We start from the raw sequence: 14,110 nt of genomic DNA, 5'->3' as shown, positions 1-14,110 counted from the left end.
GATCCCCAACATCAGCTGCATTTCATAGAGTGCTGGGGGCTCTGATAGATACTGAGCTGCCAAATAGCTCCCGATGGCTAATCCATTGGTGTGTACATATAATGATTTATGTTTTTGCCCATGGGTGCCCAAACTAAGTGAATGCAGCTCTTACTTTGGTAACCCCCGCCCCCCCGATGTCTGCTGTCGTCTGCTTGATGTGGATGTGAAGCACAGTGGAATGTTAAACCTCTCTCTATATACTACTTTTCTCTATTTTACTCTATTTACTAAGTTGTAGGAAAAAATTTTAATTGCAAAGGAACTAGGGGCAGCACAGTGAGTCACACTGTCGCATCAAAGCTCTGTACAAATATCTGTGTTGAGTTGGTATGTTCTACCCGTGTTTGCACGGGTAGAGTTTTTTCCGGGTTCTCTGATTTCCTACCTCCCCCAAAAAGATGCAGTTCAAGTGGATTGGTTGATTCCAAATTGTCTTTCTTGTGGTTCTGCGATACACTGGTGATGTGTCAGGAGCATCTCCCCGAGTTACTACTCTCTATAAGTAGTTTTCTGGACTTAAGACATCACCTTGAAAAGTTCTTTTTCCATTTCACTCAAATGTTTCGAAGTGAGTGACAAGTGAAGCTGAAATGTGTTGAAGGAATACAAATCAGTTTGATCAAAAAGACTTTTAATTCAGTTTTGAGGCTGTTCCTGAAAATCTCCACATCATCACATGAATCGCTTTGATTTATTTCCAGTGCTTGTAAAGAAACAGTGTTGACCTCCCCACCACAATACAAGAGGAAACCACAATGCAACAAAATAAATTCAGTGTCAAAGACTCTGACAAGCTCGGAAAAATGATGTGTTCTCAGATGTAGAATTCTTGTCTCTGCTCGTTATAATATCTGATCTTTACATACGTCACTGACACTGTAATTGAGGTTATATAATAGAATAATGGTGCGGGAAATAATGACTTTTTCCAAGGTTTTAGCCCATGAACTATGCTGCAGATTTAAACTTTTCAGTGCACGTTTGCTAAAGTTTGAATAAGTTTAAATGATTAATTGAAGGTAGAATACTTTTTAACCTTTGTCTCTTTGCAGGACTTTGGGGGAGGGCAGGTGCCAGAAACAGTCACAGAAGTGCCTTTCTCACTGGAGGATTTGGACAAGACCATTGCTGCCTTTGACACTGTGGAGCAGCTTCTCAGAACCCTGAGCCCAGACACCTGGAGGCAGGACCTGGACAGCATTTACACTCAAACACATATACAGTACAGATCCAGGGCCTATCACCTCGCAAGCAGATATAATAAAGGTAAGAGCTCTCGGTTTTATAAGCCATGCATGACTGTACATCTTAGGCACATTCTATCAGTAATCGAGGCGTCATCCATGCCTGCAACCAAACTGTTTGTGAGGTAAAGTGACGTGCCCAGTGAATCGGCAGGCGTGGTTAAATACCCTGGGAAAAGCGGTCAGGTGTTCCCAGTTACTTGATGATGACGATGATGATGATGGTGGTGATGATGATCAGCTGTGGACCTGCAACACAAAGCAAAAGAGAGAGAAAGACCAAGGCCCTGGGAGCCGTGACAACAGCAATATAGATTTTACAATATGGCTTTGAAAAGCATGTGGATATGATGGTAGACACAATATTTAATGTTGAAAAAAATTAGTATGAATTAGAGAAATCTTAAAATAGCCATAAGTAGAGTCACTTAGTGTCCAATCAGCAGCAACTGCCTAAAGAACGTCCCAGAATAAGAATCATGTAAATAATAAATGCCTTGCTATGTGAAACGTATGCATTAAAATTGACCAAGCAGATACTTCAGAAAGATTTAAGATATTGCACAGTGATGGTATGCATTTCACTAAATTCCTGCTTTAGATGGGAATGGTATGATGAGAATGGATGTAAATTATTGAAATAGAAATAGTAAAAGAAAAGAAAAAATACTAAATAAGTGCAAAGCCCACAATGACATCAAAATTGGCCTCAAATCTGAACAGTGCTTCAGAGGAAATATTTTGTGATCGGTGGAACAAGTACAAAAGAGAGAGGATGTTTTATTCTCATGTTTGGGGCATCTGTATATGGGCCAAGGAATTCTTTGTTACAACGCCATATAAAGGTGTATTTTGCATATTATGAGGCCTTTGATGCTCAGGGCAAATATTCCACAAGTGAATATTTAGAGTTTTTTTCCATCAATAATGTTCAAAATACCACAAAAAACATCATTCCTGCATGTGTGTGATGTTTTAGGCCCATTTCAGACAGACATGATAAGCAGAGCAAGAGCAGTTGATGTCAGGAGGACAATGACTTCTATAATGAAGCCAGGGGACTGTCGAAATGATGCAGGAAGATGATAGTGGTGATGCTCTCATTCTGTTTTAGTGTGCTGCAGATGGTGATTCACAAAAACTCTGCTGCATTCACCATAATTCACGGCAACCTGGTGCGGTTGTGGGTAGATGGGGTGACTAGAAGGGGTGGGGGTGTGTCACCTTGCACTAATAAAGCCAGACCCGCACAGCAGGAGGGTAATTTTCATACACATTATTGTGCGGCACTGAGGTGGAAAAGGTTTATTCTGGGCTGTAATAACTGCGATGGAGGCGCATTAGCTTTTAATGATCAAATATAGCACAGGTGACAGTCAGATGTAAGAACATGCTAATGAAGTGTAAGGTATAAACTGCTTCTAAGATATTTCATAGGTCATTGGATGCATCTACACACGTGCGCTTTGCATGAAAAGAAGGAGTATTTGAGAAGCATTTTAATGGACTTTGGTGTGAAAATACATTTTGAAATTGAAACAGGCAATAAAAGTCAATATGAGAGATCATGACAAGAAATGAAACCAACTCCTGTCCACGGTATGATGCAACAACACACCACATCCTGAAAACATACTTGAATCATGGATTGAGGGACATGCCTTTGTGGGTTGGTGACAAGGCAGATCTTAATTGTGAAGTGAGGCCACTGACCTGGACTCACTAGTGGTATAGATTTCTTCATATTGGAACCCAACCAACTTGGGTGCTTCCAACCGCTTCCTTCTCATCTGTTTCGGCATCTGTGCCTTAGTAAATGTTTTGTTCATGAAGGCAGATCTATTTTTGCATGATAGGCTGGTACATGGAGGTTCTTTACATTGGGGGGAGCTTAACGTTGCAGCACTGCATCAAGGTGCAGGTGCTGCAGGTCTTTGGTATATTGGTCTATCTGATTGGAAATTCAACCTGTGCAGTGGAGCAGAAATGTGCCAGAGTCAGCAGCTTAGCTTTGTTTTCATTAAGACACACACACACACACACACACACACACACACACACACACACACACACACACACACACACACACACACACACACACCGTAGATGTTGTGAAGGACGGTAGTCCAACACATAGGTCATAGCTCATACAGAAATAAACAAAAAAATAACAAAATGATATTTATACATCCATGGACATCTTTGGAACAGAGTGTGTATTATAACTGTCACACACACACACACACACACACACACACAGTTGCTTTATTTTTTCTATTGTGTTACCATCTGTCACAGTCATTCTTGTAGTCTTGCTAGCTATCGGTCTTCGTATTTTGTCTCTCCAACAGTCCCTGACAAGGTTCATTGATTTTTTTTTAGATTGCACTCACTCCTCTGAAAAAGGGACAAGCTCATCCGTGTGAGCGCACAGACCAGAAGAGTCTGCACACCAACACACTGACACACTCCCATTTGACCCGAGCCTTTGTCAGAGGTCTGTCATGATTCTTGACTCCAACCATGAAAATGGCATTGGCTTAAAATCTGGTGTTTTATTGCAGTTCACTGATTCTCTATCCCATAGCAGAGGACATTTTCCTCAGACCAGATTCAGGAAAGTTAGAGCAGAATTTCTTTTCCACCTTTAATGTTAATACAACATTTTTTTGCTGCTTTATACAAACAAGACTCAAGGCTGTTAGTAGAAATTGTGTTTCTACCTTCATCTCTATCTATGTACCCAAAATAAATGATCAGATCCGCTACTCTCCTGTCTGTCCATTGTTGCGCATTATTTATTAGGCTTCCAACATGCTGTGTCTCATGAATGGTAACCCACTCAGCAAAGATTTCTTTTTGTGAACAATTGCTTATTGATTATCAATGTCATTAGTCTTCCTTTTCCCGTTTCACTTTGGTTTCCCTCTCATCGAGTTATTGAGTTATTGTTGTGTGAATATACTACAGGATGTGTGATTTTGAGGTGGTTCCTTGTGCATAACTGATCTTTAATCTTGCCTGGCTGCAGTCAAGATGAAAACGGAGTCTATCTCTCCGAGCTACACGGCGAACATCGATCTTGATAAGTCCTTTGGGCCTCTGAAGGGTTGTAGAAGCAGGTTTTACTTCCATCAGATGAAAATGCAAATGATGACCCAAGAAAATTAGCTTCATCTTCTCTGAAAAATTGACTTTTTGATTTCAGCCAGGTTGTGCTCTCTAATTGGCTCTATGTGCTTTTTAGAGTCATTGGGCAAACAACCAACTCCAGCTTGTACTGGCAATGGAAACAGCCCTCATAGCCAAAACCTGCTTCTACCTGATTTCATAGTCATAATGATGCAGGATGTCCACATTGCTTGCTCTGTGATGTTTGCTTCTCCCTGGGAACAGAACATTTGGGTTTATCTGCCACCAACTTTTTTGTGCCTTGATGGAGTTTGGGTATGCGATGGAAAACCAACTTGTGATGCTGCAACTTTACATCTTTTTGCAGACTCTGTCTTGCATGAGCAGCGCAGGAGGAAGAAACCAGTGCTTTGGCATCAGTCATGGTCTCCGAGAGGAGTCCACTATCCAGTTAGAGTAGATTCAATCCACCATCAATGCCTGAGGGGCAAGGTTGAAAGAACCTACTCTGTCAGGACAGTTTAGTGCTTTTTTAGTCTCCATCTATCGAACAGAGGACAGTTGCATTCTGCCATTAAGGTGAACACATCAACAATTTCTTCTCCAAGTTGCTGAGGGCAAGTCTCCTAAACCTCCTAAAGTGGTTTCTGCAGATAGTGAAGTGTCACTATGGACCGGTGGGCGATCACGTCTGTCTCCTCTGAACCTCTGGAGGCCATTAAACCTTTTACAAACGTGTTTATTAGTGTAGCAACTAAATCAGAGTAGAGCACACTTCAGTCGTTTCTGCCTACACCGGGGACGTCAAACTCATTTTCACAGAGGGCCAAATCAGCATAATGGCTGTCCTCAAAAGACCACATGTAAATCATAAATGTAACTAAATGTAATTCAGTGTTATGTAAAATAAATTTAATTACTCCTTAATGTTAAATAACTCTGAATTTGTTACTTATTCAAGTTACAAACATTACAGTTACACAGAAAAAAATATGTTTGCTTGTTGCTTTGTTATAACATGAACCATTTTAATTTGTCAGATTATGAAACCCACAGAACTCCATCAAGCAAGGATCAAACTAGTGAATAGAGTGAAGTGAATAAAGAAAAATAACATCACACACAAGTTAGGATATTAACTTTGTTCAAAATGATTTTGTCAAGGTTAAAATGGAGCTTAGTTACTACATTGTGGGAAATTCTGGAAAGTTTTTGGTCAAAGCACACTTTTGACCTATTTACTTTTAGATACTCTCGCCTTTTATACTCTCGCGGGCTGCTTAAATGATGTGGCGGGCTACATTTGGCCCACCGGCCCTGAGTTTGACACATGTGGCCTACACTGTCCATCCATAGCTGAAAACTTAGACCTTTCTTTTTTAATATCCAAATATGCCTGCTTTGAGAGCCACCAATGCTCGTGTATTGTCAATCTAGTTTGGTTTTTTTGAGTCTGAAATACCACTTTTTTTTATCTTTATTGTGAAAGAAAAACCAAATAAGTAACCTCATACGTAACCTCATTATTTGACTTTATGAATATCTCCCAATTTAATAAAAGCTTCTTTTTTTCATTCAAAGTCACTGACTCCGAAATCAAGAAAGCGTTTTATTACAAAAGTAGAAACCAGTAGTTAAAAAGAGGGCACAGTGCAAGAGACTGATGTAGCTCCATTCTTTAACGGTTTGAACAATATTAAAGAAATATAACCTCCAATTTTCGAAAAGAAGAAAAAGGCTTTAAATCCCTGGAGAACCTTTGAGAGAATTGTGAGCCAATATGGAAGTCCATCGTTTAATCACCACCTCAGGTTTTTGACAGCACAGTCCTGATTACCTGCTGATGACCTCTGAGAAGAAAGCAATCTGACACTCTTCATTGTTCATTTTCTTCTCTAGTCTTTTTGTTTGTTTGTCTTGTGCCTCATCTGCCCTTCATACCACTTGTGGTCAATGTGGTTTGCTTGCAGAGAAAAAGGCAAGAAAAATGTCTCCACTATATTCCACAGTTAACAGATTCTTGTTCCCCTTCATGAATTTATCCGTTTTAATGCTCTATTTTCCATTAACTTGCCTCACAATAACCAGTTCCCCTGGAAATGAGTTTTGAACCATTGCAGCAGACTAGCAAACAAAGGTTCTATGCACAAACAAGTTCATTTTCTCTAATGTGGTGACACAAAGAAGCACTGCAATCAATACATCTATCTGCAATCAATGAGCGGGCCCTCCTTCCTCCTCTACTTCTGGATTATTTTCTCTCCTTCTTCATCTTTATGTCTCTGTTTCTTCATCTCTGTTCCTCTACAGTCAATTTTGGTTGCAATTGTACTCATATCTAATAGTCCTACTCCATCTCTCATGCATTGCCATTCAATCAATATTGAGCCTATTTCTAGTGTGAATTGCAGCACATTTGTCTCGTTCATCCCCCTCCTCTGGTTCCATTTGTCCTTCTCCATGCCACACATTTCTATTTATGATGATATGAGGCAGCAGATTAACAATAATAAATCAAAACTGTTTTCATCAACGAGGGTCGCTACTGTGTTAGAAACAAAATGGTCATGGACAATAACTAGTCAACGACAACCCGATATCTTTTGTGTTTATTCACTAAAAAAAGGAACCATTGCGTAAAACCACGAGTGACAAAAGAGCAGGCGAGGACTAAACACTGAATCTCATGAAATACAAGATAAAGATGTGTCACACTGATCTGGAAAACACCACAGCAGAACAGGAATAAATGAGACTAAAACCTAAGCAGCTATTTTCCTCTTTCTGTACCTTGCTGTCCAGTTGATCTGAACCGTCTCTACGACGATGTCAGGCGGTACAGCTGCACTCCTCGCAACTACTCCGTAAACCTGCGCGAGGAGTTGAGAGCCACCAACGCCGTCTTCTTCCCTCGATGTCTGCTGGTCAAACGCTGTGGAGGCAACTGTGGCTGCGGAACCAATAACTGGAACAACGGCTGCACCTGCCAGGCCTCCAAGATGACTCTGAAACTACACGAGGTAGGATGTCTGATCCAAGGACCCACCAAAGCATTCTTATTCATCCTTTTTTTTTTCCTAATGATTTCAAATCTAATGATTTAAAATATGCTGTCTTAACTAAAAAAATCTATGCAAACCCATTGTCTTAAAAGACCATGCTAAGTCCATTAAAAATAAGTGAGCCAATGCTTAAAACCTATAAGTTCATGCAACTTAACAAAAACTGGAATATTTTAAGCCCAGTCAACTTAAAATATTCAAATTCAGGTAACTCCTTTATTTTAAATTGACTTAGCTTAGTTTTTTAAGGCAATGAGTTGGTATAATTTTTTGAGTTAACCCAGCCTATGTTCAGCACTACCTACGCACATAAACATTCAAGTTTAATCTATCTGTCTGTCTGTCTGTCTGTCTGGTTTTGTTGGGACTGAACAACAGGGATCGTTTCTAGTCTTATTTCGTGTGAATGAAGGGTGGAGGAGGGATGTAGCCTTTCGGATGAAGTAGTGATGCACCAGGAGCTTCACACACACCTTATTTCATTCATTACTTCATATGTAAGTCTCTGCTTCCTCTCTCCAATCACTTAATATCACTCTCACTGGATCATTAGCAGTCCATCACTCTTTTTCTCTCAACCATCATCCTTCCATTCTTCCCTTTCCCATTTTCAATTTATCCCTTTACAGCGAACCATTCTTTTTCTTTAAGCCTGTCATTCATTCTTCTCTCCGTTTTTCCCTCCATCTCTTTGTGTCTTTGTTGAAATACAGCTTCATTATTGAAACTTGGCCCACAGGGCTTTCTCTCTTTCTCTCTGGTAGGAATCACACAATGGAAATTTAGACAAAAGTGGGATTTGGATTGTAATTGTACCGCATGTACGTATGTGAGTGTGTGTAAGTCTCTGTGTATGAGCATGAAAAGGGTGTTTTTGTGTCTATACGTTCTTGTGTGTGTGTGTGTGTTTGTGTGTGTGTGTGTGTGTGTGTCTGTGTGTGTGTCTGTGTGTGTGTGTGTGTCCCACCTCCTCCCCCAGCAGGCAATAACTGTAACTACTTTCGTCACTGGCTTAACTTCTGAAGAAACGAGTTATTACTCACGCTATTGTTTCATTGCTGGAAAGTCCTGATATAAATCACGGGCCGCTTTGCTCTCACTGAGCTTTGTGGAACAAATTCTGTCTGTGGTAGAACAATTACCACTTTCACTCTTTTTTCACAGCCGAGGTGGCACCTGCAAAAAATATATAAAATATAATGCTGCCAAACTTAAACTACTGAATGTCTTCAGTTCATTTGTAATTTTGTCAAATTTAAAGGTAAATCCTTAAACCCAGTTTCGTTAACATCCAATATTTGTTTGCATTCTTATTCCTTTAAATTACGATCTTTAAAATTCTCTACAGTTTAATAAACTCTACCATCTTCACTTGCTTGGTGTTTGGAATGTTGAGATCCTGTGAACTGTTTTGTCTTTGTACGAAACAGAACAGGAATTCTTGTGGGGCCAGTTATGATTGATAAAGGGAAGGGTGGGTTCCTAATTGTCTTCATATGTGTCCAAGTTTCACAGCACACTGCTGCATTCTTTGAAACCATGTTGGTGTATGTTGAAGTCCATTTGTTTTGGTTGTGTTTTGTGATGTGTGTGTGAGTTCTTATCTTTTATCTTACGTGATAGTCTTTGATTATTTTCCTTGTAAATCCGTCCATCCTTTACATTTTTTCTTGTGCCCTTTAAATCCCTGCTGAAGTCTCCACTCACAATGAGATGTGATTGGACGTCGAGGTAACGTGTTACCACCTACTGCGCTGGGATTCATTGTCATTAGCTGTGACAGTAGGACAGTATTTTCAACACCTACCTGCCAACAATAAATCCGACTCTTTTCCCGCTGTCTTTATCTCCCTGTCTCCTCCAGGTCCTGAAGTACGCCCCGGAGATCACTCTGTATCAACGCCACCGGAGGCCGCAGGTGCGCTGGGTGATCGCTGAGATCTTCCTCACACACCATGAAAAGTGCGAGTGTGTGTGTTCCTCCCAGCCCCCTCGTTGAGGATCTCCACATCTGGAACTGCTGGACAAGTTTTTTTTTTCTTCTCTTATCTATTTTGCAACAGACTTCGTATAATAACAGCAATACAGCAACACATGCAGCAGAAAAGAGATTGTCTTTTTTTGACAAATGCAGCTATTGTCATGCACAATGATTTGTTCTTGCAAGTAAACCACCAAGCCTCCTCCGTATGCAGGCCGGGCTTATAAATGCATAAATGTCCCAAAGATGTTTGATATCTAACTGAACTGCACCTTGGAGAATAAATCGACCCCATTCAGATTACATTCAAACTGCTTTTACACCTTAAAGTGATGAAATGACAAATTTCCCTTTTGATTCATCCCCTAAACATATAACTTACAAAAACATGATGGGTTTAAAAGAAAATAACACACATTAATGATGAAATAACACTAATATTGGTTTGAAAATGACTACCCTTGCATTGCCATTGAAGGAGCTCAACAGATGCTAACTCGAACTGAGCAGAGAGCGAGTCTCGCTGCTGTGTAAACAGTTTTTCTATTTGGTTTCTTTTTGCTATAATAAGAGCGTTTCTAGAATCCTCAGGCGCTTCTTCTGTCAGGATCACGCTGCGATGAGTGAGTGTGAGACAGACGGAAGGAGGGAGAGAGAGGTTTGGAGGAAGTGTAAACCAAAATAACACTTTATCTTGATGTGAAATTAGGCTAACCACAACCCTCCAGATCTGGATTGCACACAAACACACACACACACACACACACACACACCCTAGGCTTTCACACCAACCTAAATATAAGAAGTGCAGTTATTTATATCAAATTCCTCAGTGCTGTTTTTATTCCGTGCAACCGTTCTTTGTTTTTCCTGCATTCCACACTTCCTGCTTGTCTGTTCATCCGTATAATTCCTGTTTTTTCTTTCCCTCTCACTGAATACCCTCTTCCTTTCTCTCTCTGTCACTCTCTCTTTCCTTCCCTTCATCACTCACGTAACACATCAAAGGATATGTCAGATGAGGCTGCAGCGCTCTGCCCACTTTTCTGAGCGTTCCTGGCATTCCGACTGCCGCACAGGAATTCTGCTTACTCGGATAAAAACTGTGCTGCTTACAGTCAAAACACTCAGGAAAAGCGACATGGAGGTTTTTTTTTTTTGGTGTGGGGGGTTATTTTTGGAAAGAGAATGGACGCTCAAACAAGCTTCCTATCTGTAGTTTACCAGTGGATGAGAGTTCAAACAGTATCCCCGTTTGAGGTAGAGCCCAAACAAGATTTCAGCTACTTCAGGGGCTCCGATCAGCATCATTTCACGTCTTCAGTGTGTCTCATTTTAATTTATTTTTTTCCACGCAATTTCATTCTTCAGAAACAAAACCCCGTGCACAGCTTGCACCAAAGTGAAAAGGAGTTTTGTTGGAATTAGTTTGATGCTCTTCATCTCAGCTGGAAATACAGCTGATACTTGAGAGATGCTTTGTGTGTGTGTGTGTGTGTGTGTGTGTGTGTGTGCATGTGTGTGTTTGTGTCAGCTACTCAGGAAGAGAAGCTTTTGTCTAAAAGGTGGAGGGTTACCAGCAGTCTGTGAGAGCTGGCAGCAGATGCAACGGTCAGCATGCAACCACGCACGCAAAGTAGGTGTAGGAAGATAAATCTGCGACGGTTCAGGGTGACTGCTCCTGGTTTTGCTATTAGAACGATTACGTACTAACCCATACTCCAGGATTGTCAATCCCAGACATATCCATAACCTGAGTTTGTATTAATCTGTCTTCTGTCTTCAAATGTTGTGTTTTGAAACACAAACAGAGCGTGGATGATGTTCTTGTTTCAGGATGGTCAGCTGATACATCATGTGGGATTAGTTAACGTATCGTTTTCCAAGATGCTTTGCAGCAAAATGTAAAGTTACAATATCCATGAATGTTTTCGAGCTCTCATGAAACCTGCTGCAGGAGATGTACAGTAAATGTAAAAAAAAGGGTGTGTGCGTGAATGTGTGTGAGTATGTGTGTGTGTGTGTGTGCATCCTGTCAAACAGATTTCTGGTGTGACTAGCACATTCCTCCTTTTCCTCATACCCAGTTTGTTTTTAGATCCAGAACCACATCAGCGTTTATTAAGATGTTTCAGGGCCCACTTGTGTTTGGATTTTGTAGCCCAGACTGTCAAAAACCACCACATCAATGTTGATCATCATTATTATCATCATGCTTCTTTTTTGTCCCGGGTTTCAGCTTCTCTCCGGAGGATTGTGGGAATTGTGGTTTTCTGCTCAGAGAAAAGTTGTTCATAGTTGTCATTTTGTAGCAATAAAAAGAAACTCAACCAGCTTTGCTGAATTCATAGAAATATTTCTGATAAAATGTAAGCTTTACTGAAATAATTTATTGTTTTTTTTTCAGCTGGTTCTCTTAAATAAAATGTTTCTTGCACTGCTGCCATCAGTATCTTCATTTTCTTCTCTGATCTGTGAGTTTATTTGATCAAGTACAAAGTGTTACAGGAAGTAATTTAGAAGAGATCATATAATTGTACCAATTTAATCATTGTAAGTAACATTTTTCAACTTAACTCCATACTAGAAATTGGAAAATATAATATTAGGATGGATAAATATATCATATATATATATATATATATATTTATGGTTGTTTGTCTTTCATGTGGCCCCACGATGAGCTGGTGTCTTATCAGGGGTGTACCCTGCCTTTGACCATTCAGCTGGAATAGGCTCCAAAAGACCAGTGACCCAACATGGTGGATAAGCAGTTCAAAACTAGATGATTTCAATTGTCCCATCTACAAGAAAATGGATGGGTGGATTTTCCAGTCAATTCATCCATCCATAATCCATACATCCTCCCACTCATCAAGCCACCCATCGCATAACCTTCTCTGAATCCCCAAGGAGATGAGAAAGATCAAAATATGAGACATAAAGCGAGATAAATATGTGTGTGCAGAATTTAAAACAAAGTTAAAACGTGAGGTGAATAAAAAGGGATGAAGGCAGATAGAGAGGGAGAGGTTATATTATTCATCTGTTTGCAGGTTCTTATCATTTTCCTGTTTACAGTAAAGCCTTACAGTTCATTGTGTCCATGCTGACTTAGCCACCGACCTCAGACTGACTCAAACGCGAGTTACTCTAAGCTATAATTTACGACCATAAATGCACCACATTCTGTTTTCCTAACTGTGGTTTAACCATCCACTTAGTCCCCACTCTGCCTCCTCATTCACATATTGCAGTTTGCTTTTTGATCCAATTATGCTTCACATGCATTCGGGTTTTTTTTTTCTTTTTCCATGTTCATTTAAGTGTGAATCCGGTGGTGTTGGGGGTAAAAGGGACTGTCCATGTTCAATCTTATCATGTATTAGTCATGGAGGAGGTTTCTAACACGCATAATGCCTTCAAGCGCTCTCTGTGCCTCACAAAACATTTCCATATCTCCTTTTCATGGTCAGTGGTTGTCAGGAATACTTGATAATCTACTCTGGATGTCAGCGGCTCCAGGAACTTGTGAATTAACAGAGTAAGGAATTGTCAACTTGCAGTTTAAAACAAAATAAATGCATTTATCTTAAGTGAATTGCTGCAGCAATGGCAGTTACCACAGGGTTCTCCATCAGCTCTGCAACCCCATCTGAAATGGGGGGGAATTAAATGAAAATTATTACAGCACAAAGATAACAGTCAGAAAAAGGAACCCTGAGACAAATCTGTTTTTTTATTCTCCTGCATTTGAGTAGCTTTGGGAGATTTTAATGCAGTAATATGTCAAGTGATGTAAAAATTAAATCTGACATCAGCGTGTAATAAAACAGAAAGTTAAAACCGGCCTGTTCTTCTAATGGAACGTGGGAGAGAGAGAACAAAGTTATACTAAATGCAAAAGTATGATCTAATTCAGGGTGGTGGCTTGTCACAGTCATACGCCTGGAAAGCGTCTGGGATGGAAGGAGTGGGATTAATTTGATCGAAGACAAACAGGCACCATGAGAACAGGGTGATGGATGAGAGAGACGGACAGAAAAAGGTGTGGAAGAAACAGAAAGTAGAAGACAAGAAAGTTTTATAGAGAGACAGACAGAACAAAGTGACACAAAGACAGATGATGAGGAGGTGGAGAAGAGTTGATGAAGTCATTGAGGCGTGGAGCAAAGAAAGGTGGGAATTTGACCTGTGACTAAAGAACCATGCATGGAGTCAGCGCTGCCCAGCGTCGCAGACTGGCAGGCAGCGAGAAATGTGGTATTGTTGCATTTCTACATGAAAGCCATAACGTCTTTCCTGTAGGGCTTCAAACGCCTCAGACTCGTCTCCTTGGACAAGAGTGTGGCTGAAACATTTTCTTCTGCACTCCTTTTCTCCTTGATTGTCCATCTGGATTCCCAGGTCCATCCAGCCTCCAGGTCCCTTTGGTCCCATCTCCCCTAGCTTTCACACTACATTATAGAAAAGCCTTCATTTAGGTATGAATATTAAATATTTCCTTTGAATAATGGAGAAAGAGCGTATGTGAGGAATCTGCAGACATAGGGAGAAAAAGGACAGTCGTTCCTGTAAGTACTCACTTGCACATTTAAAATAGTCCAATAAAAATGACATTCTCAGATCCAAACTGTTCCATTAAATAA

At 40.3% G+C, this 14,110-nt stretch overlaps 1 protein-coding gene across 1 annotated transcript in view; it reads left to right on the top strand.

The window, feature by feature from the left end:
- pdgfd (platelet derived growth factor d) overlaps nt 1–11,903 on the top strand; it is a 41,510-nt gene extending 29,607 nt beyond the window's left edge. Inside the window, exons 5-7 of the mRNA XM_068317283.1 lie at nt 1,095–1,308; nt 7,221–7,438; nt 9,345–11,903. Coding sequence (XP_068173384.1) covers nt 1,095–1,308; nt 7,221–7,438; nt 9,345–9,479 — 567 coding nt within the window. The 3' untranslated portion in view covers nt 9,480–11,903. The remainder of the gene's footprint in view (nt 1–1,094; nt 1,309–7,220; nt 7,439–9,344) is intronic.
- The last annotated feature ends 2,207 nt before the right edge of the window (nt 11,904–14,110 follow it).

Source organism: Antennarius striatus, chromosome 6 (assembly GCF_040054535.1).
Source record: "Antennarius striatus isolate MH-2024 chromosome 6, ASM4005453v1, whole genome shotgun sequence".
NCBI classification, from domain to species: domain Eukaryota; kingdom Metazoa; phylum Chordata; class Actinopteri; order Lophiiformes; family Antennariidae; genus Antennarius; species Antennarius striatus.
This window is presented reverse-complemented; position numbering and strand designations above follow the sequence as displayed.